Raw genomic sequence first — 13,931 nt, 5'->3', positions numbered from 1 at the left:
GTTACTTTGTAGATTCTGATCAATGATGTGAAATATAAAAAACCCTTAAAGCAGACTTTGGTTACACCTGAGTCAAAATCAGGGAAGGTGATTGTCAAGTGCCAAAATAAACTATGCAATTTATTAGACGTTAAGTACTTTGTCAGACTTAATATGTATCTATTGATACCCCCAAAGTGTTGTTCTTATTCAAAATAAGACCTTAAAGTATTCTTTAATGTTTAAATAAAGCCTTATTAGTTTGTCTGTTTTGCACATCCTCCTATTAATATCTTTGGACGTCCTGCACTAAACTGTTTTATTGTAGAGATCACTACAGTATCTTCTTGATATTTTCTATTCTATATTTCTATCCTTGACCTTCTACTTAATCCAGAACAGACAGACCGCTGTCAAGGACTTATTGACCGTTGTTAAGGACGCTCACATCTGCAGAAAGAAGTTGATGGATTTAACTGTATACTGATTTTCTTCGCGGCTCAAGAAAGAGAAAGAGTTTTTTTTCTTAGCGGAAGAAATACGATCATTCAAGTTAATAAAATCATTTCAATTAATATTGGGAGTCGATTCCTTAGTTTGTTTAGTATCTGGCCGTGTAATAAACAGGATAATGTGCAGCGAGGCAGTCATTATGGGGAAAAGTTTGGACAGTGAATATGTTAGCTGAAAATAGAATATCAATGGAGACAGCTCTTTGGACCAATGGATTTTTGGGACAACGATCAATACGTCAACTGCAATGTTTATCTTGACGTGACCGGCACAGCTTTAGCTAATGCAAACAGATGTGGCTGCATACCTGCAATATGGAAGGCTCCTGGTATAACGTGTTAAACAATTTGCTTCAGTGTCTACTGCAGTAATGCAATCGACAAATAAAAGACATTTCAATCTACGGAACAATGCAGACAGATCTGTGCAACTCACTTTATCAACGTGGTTAAGCAAGAATCTAATATTAACAAAGGAGATCAAACACCATGTAAATGACTTTGGTAAGAAGACAAAATGCACGGTGGACATTTAGTGAATTTCTCTTTGGGCTCTCATATAAATGGAAATGTGCCTCTCAATGAAATGCGGAGGTGCATCAAAATGGAATATTAGATTAGAATAAATCCCAGTGTTGTGGAAAGGCAGAAAGTACCCTCTCTTTTTTGCGTGAGCGACTTATGTCAGAGCCCATTACAGGTTGCTGAGATTTCTCTGATCTCCAAATGATAGCAGCCATGCTTATCGGTGCCTCGGTAATACCGTGTATTGCCTTAATATCTCCCTGTTTACTCCCATAGCTGGTGACTGTCCTCTATTTAATATTCTCCTGAGCCAGACACGGAATAAGAAGAGCAATTTCCCTTCTGTTCTTTCCTCCTTTTATTTCCTTCGTTTATGTCACATATTCAGTCTCGGCGGCATTTCTTCCTGTTTGTCCAAAGGTCTTCTAATCAGGGCTCTACAAATAAAGAACTACAGCAGATGTTTAATATTTAATGCAGTCGAACCGTGTATTACAATGCCGTTATGTGATGACTTTCACTTACAGCAAGCACACTCGGAATAAAGTATTATTTTCTTCTTTTATTACATTTATTTTTCAGATTTCACATCGCATAAACACCATATCCCAACTTGCATTGCGGCTAAAACATCCAATCACCGGGCTTCAACGATAGCTGAGGATTATGGGTAGTTCGATGTTTTATCAAAACCTCTGAAAAAAGAAATGTGTTTCTCAGAATCGAAAGGGAAAAACCTGTGGGAAAAATACAAAAGCAGTGTACACAATTTAAACCAATTAATGTCGTGTAATTAAAATGGATAAACTGATGTGTTTTATTGGATGAGTACGGCAGACATCACTGTAAAATCATTTGACACTGAGGGGAATATGGTTTTATTATGAAAACTTTGTGACCGGAAATACTGTTTTCACCCCGTGAGGGTTGACGCTAACTTTACATGGACGCTGCCGTCAATAGAAATGAATAGGGGGAAACACGTAGTATACAAGTTCTCCTGGCGAGACCTCAAACCATCTTCGTAATATCTATCAAACTATAGATCCTACACATCCACTGGACGTGGATTCTAAAAGTACAATATACACTTCTCGCTAGAAATCTAATCAAAAAGCATTTTAATGGCCAAACGATCCTATAATTTAGGATTTTCCAGAGAGGGTTATTTGTGAATATACGACCCACCGGAGAGTTTGCTATCAACAGGAGCACTAGAGGTCGGAAACTTTAAAACTTGATTATAGGTCGTAAAAAGCGCTTGAACAATCGACCTATTTGGTCGTATGAGTTGGACGACTTGTTGGTCTAAACTCAATGCTATGTTTTTGATATAAGCTGTGAGCATAAATGATTAAAGTCAAAGTTAGAAGCAGGGCATTATGTTGGTTATTAAGGCCCAAAAGAGTGTCCCTAAAGCATGTTGAAAGTCCAAGCACACAAAAAGAGTCTGTTTATTCAGAGAGTGTTTTCTTGAGCTATAAAATACTGCAGCTTACATTTTAAATATCAGGGACTCAATGTGAAAAAGAGCTTTTTACTTCAGCAAACAACAACAAAGTTTGATAGTTGTGTTAATAAAAAACCCTCACTAACGCTAAACAGTAAAGCTGCACTTGATTAGAAGCTGGTTCTTTGATGTGTATTTCATTACACTTTAAGAGATTGTTTGACATTTTGGTAAATGCTAAGAAATGCTTTCTTATACAGTAGTGTTAGACGAACAGACAGTTCTCTCAATTCTGAAATGTAAATACTGTATAAGAGGTTGCTAGGGATCCAGCGGAGTAACCAGGAAGTGTCTGTGCCGGGCCAGCGAGGCAGTAACGCTCACAGATGAAAATAATTGAGCAAGCCAGTGAAGATGAAATAACTCCCCGTGAGCACAGCTGTGTGTGTGTGTGTGTGTGTGTGTGTGTGTGTGTGTGTGTGTGTGTGTGTGTGTGTGTGTGTGTGTGTGTGTGTGTGTGTGTGTGTGTGTGTGTGTGTGTGTGTGTGTGTGTGTGTGTGTGTGGGTGTGGGTGTGGGTGTGGGTGGGTGTGGGTGTGTGTGTGTGTGTGTGGGTGGGTGGGTGGGTGTGTGAAAGAAAGGCACTGGGAATGACTTTGTCCTGCTCAGGTCCAAAATATCGTTATAGATTTATTAAGATACTCACCATCAATTCATTTTTATCATTATCCTTTGCCTAGGAATAGTGATTCAATAAAAAAACTAGAGGTTGTTGTTTATATATTACAAAGATGGGATAAAACGTTTTAAGTTTTATTCAACAGTAATATTTATTATATTAGAACCCTAATAGTTCTTATCAGATTACAAACAGATCACAATTTAGCATATTCCTGAAACTACATTTCTTTGAGGGCTTTAGTCCTTACTGGAAGCTCGCCATAATTGTTAACATGATTCTTAGTTGAGTAATAGTGAACATGTCCCTCTTAAACGGTTGTCATGCATTAATAATTTATATAAATGTACGCATGAAAAAGGCATTCTTTTAGCCCAAAAAGTTGTTTAACAATTTTACTTCATTTTCCGTCTTACCTCCTTCTCCCATTTATGTTAGTGCGGGAAATCTAACTGACTAAATCACTCTAATGTGGGGGGTGGACACAGAGAGATTTGCATTGTATAATATATGTGTAATTCAAGATTCAAAGATTCAAGATTCAAAGGTTTTAATGTAATATGCCCATAAGATACAGTGTACTGAGTGTAGAAATGTCAATGAAAACCTTATGTCCCGAGCTCCTCCACAAATGCAACATAGTTATACAGTATAAGACATAAACAATACAAATAATAAAAATAAAAATAAATAAATAGTGCAAGACAATAGAATATGATATATACAAGAACAGAATGTAAAATTAAATATTGTTCAGGAAGATTAAATTAAATACGGTTTATTACAGTGATAACTATTTAGATAAATAAATTGTTAAATGACAACAGATGAATGCTTATGGAGTCACTTTACAGAGCTCAGGCGTTTAGCTGTCTTGTTGCCTGTGGGATAAAACTGTCCCTGAGTCTGGTGGTAATTGTTACTGACCTGGATTTTAAGATCGTTATTGTTTCAAATAATAAGTAGAAAGGTCTTATGGGGTTCATACAGACTTGCAGGGCAGTGTGTTTTCACATTTGATCAAATAAGTGGATGAATTGATTTACTTTGAACATTGCAAGGAAGTTCATCATCCTTCCCCCTGTGAATTATGGAGAAGTTATTATGCGTTTGTCTTAGTATCATGCAGATTTTAAAAGTTTTTATTAATGTAGACAGGTGGCTTACGATATTGAAGTAATTCAATATAGAGAATGTATATTTAGGAGACAGTTATTTCAATCAGTTGGAGAGAACCACAACTCATACTGAGGTTTATTGTCTTAAAGACAGTTTTGACATTTTAAGCTCAGGGTGGAGATGGTTAAGGTGTAGCCAGACGGCGGGTTCTTCTACTTTTCAATACATCCCTCAGGAAACATGATGAAATGAAGTGGTTAATGTCTAGCCAGGTTTTATATTTTAAACGTTCTTGCTAACCAGCTTGTGATATGAATCAGAATTTGTCTAGTTTTAGGCTATTTTATTTATTTATTTATTGTTCGGCTGTTTATACAACAGTTGTAATGTAAGATTTATACATGCTTTTCGAGTGATCACCTCCATGTTCAAAAATGTGAAATTATAATAATGCAGGGTTCAATTAGTTAAAATCAGTTAAATGTTAAATAATGAGTCAATGATTGCTAATTTGTTGGTTGTATTGATTTTTATTTTGTTTATGTATTGTCACTGAGGGCTTCCCCAGAACCCATTCAGCCTCTGTAATGCTCATTTCAAGGCTAAAGCCAAAAGCCTAATAGGGCTTTATAAGTTGTCAAAGTATTTTTTATTTTTTTGTTGCCATATATTATTCATGACGTTAAGTAAACTTACTTTTTAATTTAATCTAATTACTTTCTCAAACTTTCACAAATAACTGCAATACATGGAACTTCAATCAGACAAAACAAAAGTTTTAGGCTCATAAAATCATCTCAAAAATCGCAGGGGATTGCAAACCAAATAATTCATTTATGTTTTTAATTAAGCACAGTGGGTATTTTTTATGAATTTTAACTATAAGGTGCTTTTTTTCCTAATCACACTTCTGCCTTATAAACATAACCATGTATTTAATAAAAACACATTCATTTTGCCTCAACCCTATTTTGTTATGGTGCCTACTCGATGTGTCATGAGGTCTTCTGGCAGTGGGACGCCTCCTCATCTCAGCAGATGTGTGGATTCAAGGTGTATTTGGACAGTGAAAATATGTTAGCTGAAAATAGAATATCAATGGAGACAGCTCTTTGGACCAATGGATTTTTGGGACAACGATCAATACGTCAACTGCAATGTTTATCTTGACGTGACCGGCACAGCTTTAGCTAATGCAAACAGATGTGGCTGCATACCTGCAATATGGAAGGCTCCTGGTATAACGTGTTAAACAATTTGCTTCAGTGTCTACTGCAGTAATGCAATCGACAAATAAAAGACATTTCAATCTACGGAACAATGCAGACAAATCTGTGCAACTCACTTTATCAACGTGGTTAAGCAAGAATCTAATATTAACAAAGGAGATCAAACACCATGTAAATGACTTTGGTAAGAAGACAAAATGCACGGTGGACATTTAGTGAATTTCTCTTTGGGCTCTCATATAAATGGAAATGTGCCTCTCAATGAAATGCGGAGGTGCATCAAAATGGAATATTAGATTAGAATAAATCCCAGTGTTGTGGAAAGGAAGAAAGTACCCTCTCTTTTTTGCGTGAGCGACTTATGTCAGAGCCCATTACAGGTTGCTGAGATTTCTCTGATCTCCAAATGATAGCAGCCATGCTTATCGGTGCCTCGGTAATACCGTGTATTGCCTTAATATCTCCCTGTTTACTCCCATAGCTGGTGACTGTCCTCTATTTAATATTCTCCTGAGCCAGACACGGAATAAGAAGAGCAATTTCCCTTCTGTTCTTTCCTCCTTTTATTTCCTTCGGCACAAAAAGCTTTGCTAAATAGAGCCTGCTTCTCACCATAATGCACCATATTTGAAACTGTAGCTTTCACTAATACATACTCTCCTATCTTCAAAATGACAACTAACATACATACATATGTTTTCAATTTGAAGACTTTGATCCTTCTTCGTATTTTTCAATATCTCTCTCTCTATATATATGCAAATATGTGATGGAAACATTCACATTGTCAAAATAAGTCATTGTAGTTTGAAGTTTTTTTATAAAGTGCCATCTTTCAGTGATTGAAATAAATGATTGGGTTTGGCTATTTTCCCATTTAGTTATTTGTTTTAGTATTGTTGTTCCTTATGTGTCTTTTAACACCTCCGTATTCATCTACAGTATTAACTGCATGTTTTAGCAAAAAAAAGAAGTTTGTATTGCTCTTTTCTTAGATTGTTTTAATAACTGAAAACCACACACTCCACTACTGCCTGTGTCTGATCCTGATTTAATCCTGCTCCTTGTCTGTGTTCCTCTTCCTGTTCAGTGTCCAGGCCTGTGATTGGCAGGCTGTGCGCGGGTGAAGACCCCCCCTCGGCCGTTCAGCAGTGCTCTATCCCCTGCCAGCCCCTCTGCTTGCTCTCCCAGTGGTCCCCCTGGGGCACCTGCCTACATGACAACTGCAAAGAACCACAGAGGAAGAAAGGTATGATGGACTTAATTGAGTATGAGAGAGAACAAGCGTTTGAAAGGTTTGCAGAGCCACCTGTAGAAAATAGTAATTATACCTGAAACATGTTTGAAAACAGAGAATTACTAAAGTGGTGAGCACACGCCTCGGCAAAGGCTCATGCTGTAAACAGGCGCTTCTCAGATGGTCCCGTTTTCAGAGAAGGGAAATCTTCCTTAGTATGTGTGCATTGAGTCGTAATGTGGATATGAGTCATAAACATGAACGCTGCAACGTTTTTGTCCTGGCTGGAGGGGCGTTCATGTGACTTTTCCCAGTCTGTAAGTATTTTTTCGGGAATTTTCAGCCAGCACATGAATGCAACCCCCTATATCAACAAAAGTGAGACTATGTTTGTGTATCAGCCCCTTGATTTGGATCCATTACACATTTAAATGGGTTCTATCTTGGCTTATAACTCTCTTTCATGAATAAAAAAAAAAATCAGGCCAGAATTTTTCCTCTTCTCCTACTGACCAACAAATGTAACTAAAACCATATAATTATTGGCGGGAATTTATTATACTATTTTAGAAAGTGATTATAGTCAAGGTTTTCACAAATATCAATTCCTACAGTACCAACAAAGTCTGTTACCATTACCAGTTTGTACGATTATTTACCAATTACTGCTAACATCAGTTATAATCAGATAGCTCATGTGCACATTGGAAAAAGCATAGCTGCTGTAGCATAATGTGACCATCCAACAAAAAAACGGTAATATTTTAAACGCCAACAAAAATGGATTCCAAGATGCATCATGCCTTCCAACCGTTTTCCATTAGCTGTTCTCTCCGAATCGTGTCTGACAGATGGATGGACAGAGGGATGGACACAGGCCATCCGAACGACAGATAGCTACTGTAGCTAACAAGCTGAGATGATTTTAAATGGACACTGATAATTTGCACAGATGGGCCAGTGGTGAAATCATAAGCACTCAGTCAAAACACAATTAAAGTTGAGCTCTATTGCAGACACTGTAGTAGATTTACCATCAGCTGTGCAGGGAATAATTGTGAGATGAGTACCTTCAATATGCTCAACAAGGGGCTTTGAACTAACATAGTTAAAAAAAAATTGCGTTACACCATGTTTTAATGTCTATACAATACATTGCAACAGTGAAACTAGAAGAAAGTACCGTATTGCTAGAGAGAAGGCGATTTTGTCAGAGCAGCAGAGAGAGGCAGTAAATGTTTGAATTGTAAATTGTTTGTTGATAAGAAGCTGGCTGAAAAGAAGCGTGCCCTGGAAGAAGACAGTACCGCTGCAGAAAGACAGAAAGAGAGCACACCTGTATTTCAGCTCTCAGTCCCAGGAGGGGTTAGAGGAGCTACAGCAGATAAGATGCCTCCTCTATGCCTGTGTGTGTGCTCAAGTATTCGGCGCGCCCGTGCTGTCAGAATGTTCTTGTCTTTTTTCACAGGTGAGCGAGTGTCATATCTGACTAGTTTCGAGAGGCATTGTGTGCATAGCGTAGTGTGTGTGTTTCAGCGGGTTGAGGAGCTGTTGGTGTGTTAGCGCTGTGCTAAAAGGGCGACGTGACCTCGCTCCTGCCATGAGTAAATGTGCATGAAAGCCCCCTGGGGAGCGATTGAAGTGTGGATTGTTCAGGTCAGTGCCCACACACCCTGACGCTGGATCTCTACGGGATGAGCCGGCATCTCTCGCAGAAAGTGTCATTAATATATTTCCAAGAGTGGAAAAACCAGCATCTGCTGTTTCGCACAGGGCTCTCCTGTGGCACGGCATCTTTTGATGGCATTCATAAAGATCCACAGTCGATGGAGTATGAAACAAATAGAAAATCACTCGCACTGAGCTCGGTTGTCTGCGAAGCAATGAACAGTTATTGAGTAGTAGGGCGTTGTTATGATCCAAGTCGTTCGCCCGTAGTCCTTGAGCTGAAGGGAATTCTTTGCGTCTATTGAATGTACACTCAGCCTTTATGTTTCACAACTTCAGAATAAACTCTGATCCGCCTCTAACCGACAGACCCAAGGGAGTCCAGTGTTCAGGTAGAAGAGCCGACCAGCCAAGGTGCTTATGCAGCTGCTGCGTTGCTTCCCGGAAAATTACAAATTTAAATTGCCTCGCAGAAGCTTTTTGTGCTTTTCACATTTTTCCAACTTATCTTGGCCTATCACATTTTGCTGCTATGTGGGAACATGAATTGAGTACGGGAAGTTGAAGAGAATTGTATTAATGCCTCTTCTAGAAGTCAGAGCATTTCTGAATAAAAGTATGCTGAAAGTCGCTGGATGGGCATTGTTTCCCTCAAGTTAAGCATGACCATGAAAGCTTTCAATTATTAAAATCCAAAGGGGCATTCCCACACCAAACTATTTTTTGCGGTTTATATCTGAGCAGCAATAAATGCTCTGGGCAATACTGCAATCAATACACACACTCTTTGCTCTGAGAGAGCAGCAGCGCCCGGATCGGACTCACACCAGTAGATGGTAATTTGCACAGTGGGCATCCCGGTGTCAGACAGATCCATCGGTAGAGGGAAATAATGTGGGACCTTTCTGCCATGTGTCAAAGCTGTGATGAAATCAGCATTCCTCAAAAAAAAAAAATCTGCTGCTGCTCAAGTGATATAGATATATACTGGGTGAGCTGCTGCAGCATAGAGAAGACATTTTATACAATCATTATTCATCAACAAAGACTGAAGCTTAGTTGGTGATGGATACATTAGATTAGAGCATGAGTTGTCCACTCGGGAAGTCATTTTTTCACTAAGAACTATGTATGTCATGAACAATCCAGCTTTTTTAGCCAAGAAAGGAATCTTAAATGTAAATTTGATCTATATTTAGGGCAATTTAACATGAACTCCCCTTTAAGATCTCACTGACATTGTCATAATGGACAAATATGATCTGAAGTCAATCCTGCCTAGAAACTGCATAACAAAATATAACAGTAAACTAAACATAAAGTATGTTGTTAAAAATGTGCAAAATCTGCAGTTATTTCTATTTTGAATCCCCTTATTCGTATTTACTGAAGCCCTACTAGACTAAGGTGCTGTGCAACTGAAGTAGAAGTTAATTGACAGTTAAGTAAATAAGTATTTTTGGCACAACAAGTCTGGGAAGAAAACAGAGAAAGTCATACCACTAGCTGCTGCACCTGATTTGTCACTGCCAGCTCCCTCAGGGGAAACTGTAAAAATCATTGGCACCTTTTATTAGACAAACACAGAGGGGGATAGACTTTACCCAGGTCCAATAAGAGATGTCAATGCTAGCCTTCTATTGTTTAGTTCACACAATGAAAACTATTTAGCGACAACACTAAAGATCGTTGTTGCAACTTATGCCATGCATGTCAGGTCACTTTACAGGAGCTCTGTTAAAGACCCAACAACATAATTCAGCAAAGCAGTATAAATACATTTGAATTGCCTCCCTCGTCTCCGGCTTGATTGTGGAACATGTTTGAGTATAATGGGCTAACAGCTGTTCCATTGTTTTGTGTTATGTTCGATTAAGCTAATTAAGTACTTATTTTTGAAGGTTTGTAGTCTGTGTCTGTTTAGAGGAAAATGAAAGTTTCAGGAACTAGCAAAAGTCAGATGCACTGATGCATAGTATGCTATATTCAACCAGTTTTCAGCTTCAGCATCAGTTTACAGTTTTTTTTAATTATCATCATTTAATCTATTAGTTTATCGAAATGTGCACATGTAACTTTGATCTAGAGACCTTTGTTTAGACTTTCCCTAGTCTACCTGAATTGTTTTCCTAACGTTGCTTTGACTTTCCATAAAAACCTTGAAATGTCCTTTATGTTTTTCCATATAACTACAAACTGCACCATTTCTAAGACTCAAGTCTTAGCAAAGGCTAATTTCTGTCTTTCAACACAAAGCTAGTACACTTTCCAACTTTTATTTTTTAACTTAACATTTTGAAAAAAGGACTCTTTTTGTACCGGCACAAGGAGGAATCCTTTTTCCACTCGTGATCTATCTTGAGAAAATGCAAACCTTTTTCAAAGCAGCTTAAAAAAAAGCATTTATCTTTTTTTACCTCCCATCGTCTTTCCGAGGCCTTTAGAAATGGGCTGTTATGATGGACCTTCCGTTGTTTAACCACTACAGAGACGATCAGTAGATGCCAGTGTGGAGCCTCAGCTGGCAGTCCCACATTTAGAAACAGAAGCAGTGGAAGCAGTAGTGAAAAGACAGTGAGAGTCACTGTAACTTGACCCCAATCACTTGCACTTTCCAGGTATCTTTTTTAACCACCTTCTCCTTAGCCATGCCGGTTTGCTCATTATCTCCCTCACTTCGCATTTCCTCTCTTCTCTCTCGGGAAAAGAATCCAGGTGGAGATCTCTCCATTCAGTCATTCAATTAGTCCATCCAAGCCATGAAATCCGTACTCTGTATTTATGTTTCTTCATTAAAAACTAAGATACAATGTGTTTTTAAGGTTTAATTCAAAAGTATAGGTATGTTTTGTGTTTGTTTTTTTGTGTTGAACGTGGGATAAGGAAAGGTTATACATATGTGCTGTTGAAATCTTTTAAACACGTTTTTAAACAAACAGCATCTGTTGCAGCAAAAAAACATGAACAAAATGTGTTAAAACTGTCACACTAATTTACATGTGGTCATTTCAAGTCAGAAGTAAATGTTGTTAATATTAGAATATATTGCATGAATCCTAGCAACTTAAAAAGAGGCAAACAATTAAATATACTCTAATATGAGTTGCTTTTTCAGTTTTACCAGAAATGTGTCAATTGCACATGCCTGGTGTATCCAAATCCAGGTGAAGGACATTATTTTTAAAGGCACACTCTGGCACAGTAAATGGATGGGAATAAGAAAGATCACACATTTCCAACAACCAGCCAAGCCAAATTATTTCTGGCCCTTTTCCAATATGCTCTTTTTGGGTATATCAAAACTTTTAAAACAGCTTCATGAACTTACCATACATTTACAAAATCAATACAAGGCAAAACTGCATGAAATGTATTTTGAATTTCAATATGTTGCTTAATAATGCATGTGGAGGAAGTGGAAATGGATTTTAGTTTCACCCTATTCAGGCTGTGGACAGCTCCTGATGCTGAAACTGAGTCTAAGAAGTGCTTACAGTACAACAAACATACAGTTTTGCTTTATACAAAAAAATAACACAAATCGATGGCGGCCTTGAGATGGCTAACAAGGTACAAAAGAAGAAGGTATTCAAACCTGTCTTCCCTCACACTCATGTTTTAATAATTTACTCAACATTTGCATGGTTATCACAGAGCTTATTTTAAAGAGGTGCTGAAGCTGACTATAGTATACATTATGGAACACCTAAATAATACAGACAGGTAAAGTCCACATCTAATACTGTTTTCTATTGATTCACTAAAAGGGGCTCTGTGTTCTTTGTATGAGAAAATACTCACTGTTGCCTTGTTTTTTTGTACAGGAATACCAATTGCTTTTCTGACAATGTTTCCATGTTCTCTTCCTCCCTCACCCTCCTGTTCTCTGTCAGGTTTCAGACAGAGGAGGAGAGAGGTGTTGTGGGAGTCCAGCAGTCCTCCGGAGACCTGCCCTCATTTGGTGGAGTCCATCCCCTGTGAGGATCCCGCCTGCTACCTGTGGAAGGTCCACCAGGAAGAAAGATGTGTCCCCAATAACAGCTCCTGTGGTCCGGGATCTGCAGCCAGGAATGTGACCTGTATCAGCGCTGAAGGTAAAGATAACGATTTGTATCATAAAGAAATAGGTAACATAAAAATGGAAACCCTCACACTGAATAGTTTTTTAATGGTAGTTTAATGTGGCACTCTTTCAGCTAAAGCCAGCTATTTCCCTTAGTTTACAGTCTTTTGCAACGCTAAGCTAACCTAAACCAACCTAGGCTAACCACTTGGTATAAAAATAACAGAGAAATTAAAGTGTTACCAATCTTCTCTTACCTTCTCCGGCAGTGAAGATAATTTTTAAACCACATAAAATAAAAGTATTCCCTACACATTAAAAGGTCATCAATATTATCTGCTATACTCTTAGCCATATGCCATTCGTTCGTATAGTCAAAATATTGTTCTACTGACGGACTACATTGATTTTTGTCACCCTCGGTTTTGATTAAATTATTAGTATTATAGATCCATGTTTGTTTCTGTCACTTTAAAAGGGTGATAACCACAGACTGCAACAGTATTTAGACTAGAGAAGTAAAATCATCAATGCTGTGGTAAAGGAACGTGAAGTTATCAGTAACACTGTCATGCATGTACTCTCAGGTATAATTTGATCCATTGTGCTCAGACGTATCCCCGCGTTGCGTGATAGGAACATCAGCGCTAACGAGGCCCGCAATATTCATGAGGGTCCATCACCGAGTTTATGGGCGCCGAAAACATTGGCCTGATTAAAAGTCAGAATCACAGCTTCCTACCAGGCATTAATTGCTCATCTCCATAGATTATAAACCTAATTGCACTCTTTTTTGCCTCTGTTTTATTATTCTGTCACAATGGATCATGTGTATGTTTATCAGGAAGGCAGCGAAGGGTCCACATTTATTAGCAAACAGGAGAGTCTAATGAGTTTTGACAGGACAACCAAGAATTCAGGCTTTGGCGAGTTTGAGGCAAAGGCTTATGAAATTATCTGTAGTGGATTTATTGTTAGAGATTGTTGACAAGTTGTTTAATTTTGCTTCTTCAATTGGTTTATTAGACTCACCTTTCAAGCATGGCGAGTTATTTTCACATAAACGTCACATAGGTGTCAAGACTAGATTGTTAAGTAATGCAAGTTAAACGCTTACTTTGAAATATTGGTTACAGTTGGTTCTGTATCCTGTTAAACCCCAATTGAAGGAGTCCAATACAATTCCAAAACACTGTCATTACCTTGTTTTATTTCCATCCTTAAGATTTAATTTAAAAAATCATGCTTTTCATTTCTACTCAGACACTATACTTTGAGTTTATTTTAAAATATGAAATGGCTGTTTTGTATCATTTGATGAGTACATATTGTTGTAGAAATGAAGCATCTTGTTTGTTTTTACAGTTCCTCTGGTAGAATAAGACTTTAATGAGGAAAGATGTTTGCCCAGAAGCAGATGTCGTGTTGAGGATTTGACACTGCTAATGGTTTCAATTTATTATTTTCAAAT

The 13,931-nt window shown here is 37.9% G+C and overlaps 1 protein-coding gene across 5 annotated transcripts in view; it reads left to right on the top strand.

Annotated features, from left to right (window-relative positions):
- Window positions 1-13,931, top strand: part of thsd7ba (thrombospondin, type I, domain containing 7Ba) — a 241,634-nt gene that overhangs the window by 140,972 nt on the left and 86,731 nt on the right. For all 5 annotated transcript variants that reach the window (XR_013805279.1, XM_079665111.1, XM_079665110.1 and 2 more), the window contains 2 exons: window positions 6,583-6,741; window positions 12,291-12,491. Coding sequence is in view for 4 of the 5 variants with exons in the window: in XM_079665111.1 (XP_079521237.1) it covers window positions 6,583-6,741; window positions 12,291-12,491 (360 nt within the window). In the remaining variant the exon portion in view is untranslated. The remainder of the gene's footprint in view (window positions 1-6,582; window positions 6,742-12,290; window positions 12,492-13,931) is intronic.

The sequence above is a fragment of the Notothenia rossii genome (assembly GCF_949606895.1).
Source record: "Notothenia rossii genome assembly, chromosome: 2".
Taxonomy (NCBI): Eukaryota; Metazoa; Chordata; class Actinopteri; order Perciformes; family Nototheniidae; genus Notothenia; species Notothenia rossii.
This window is presented reverse-complemented; position numbering and strand designations above follow the sequence as displayed.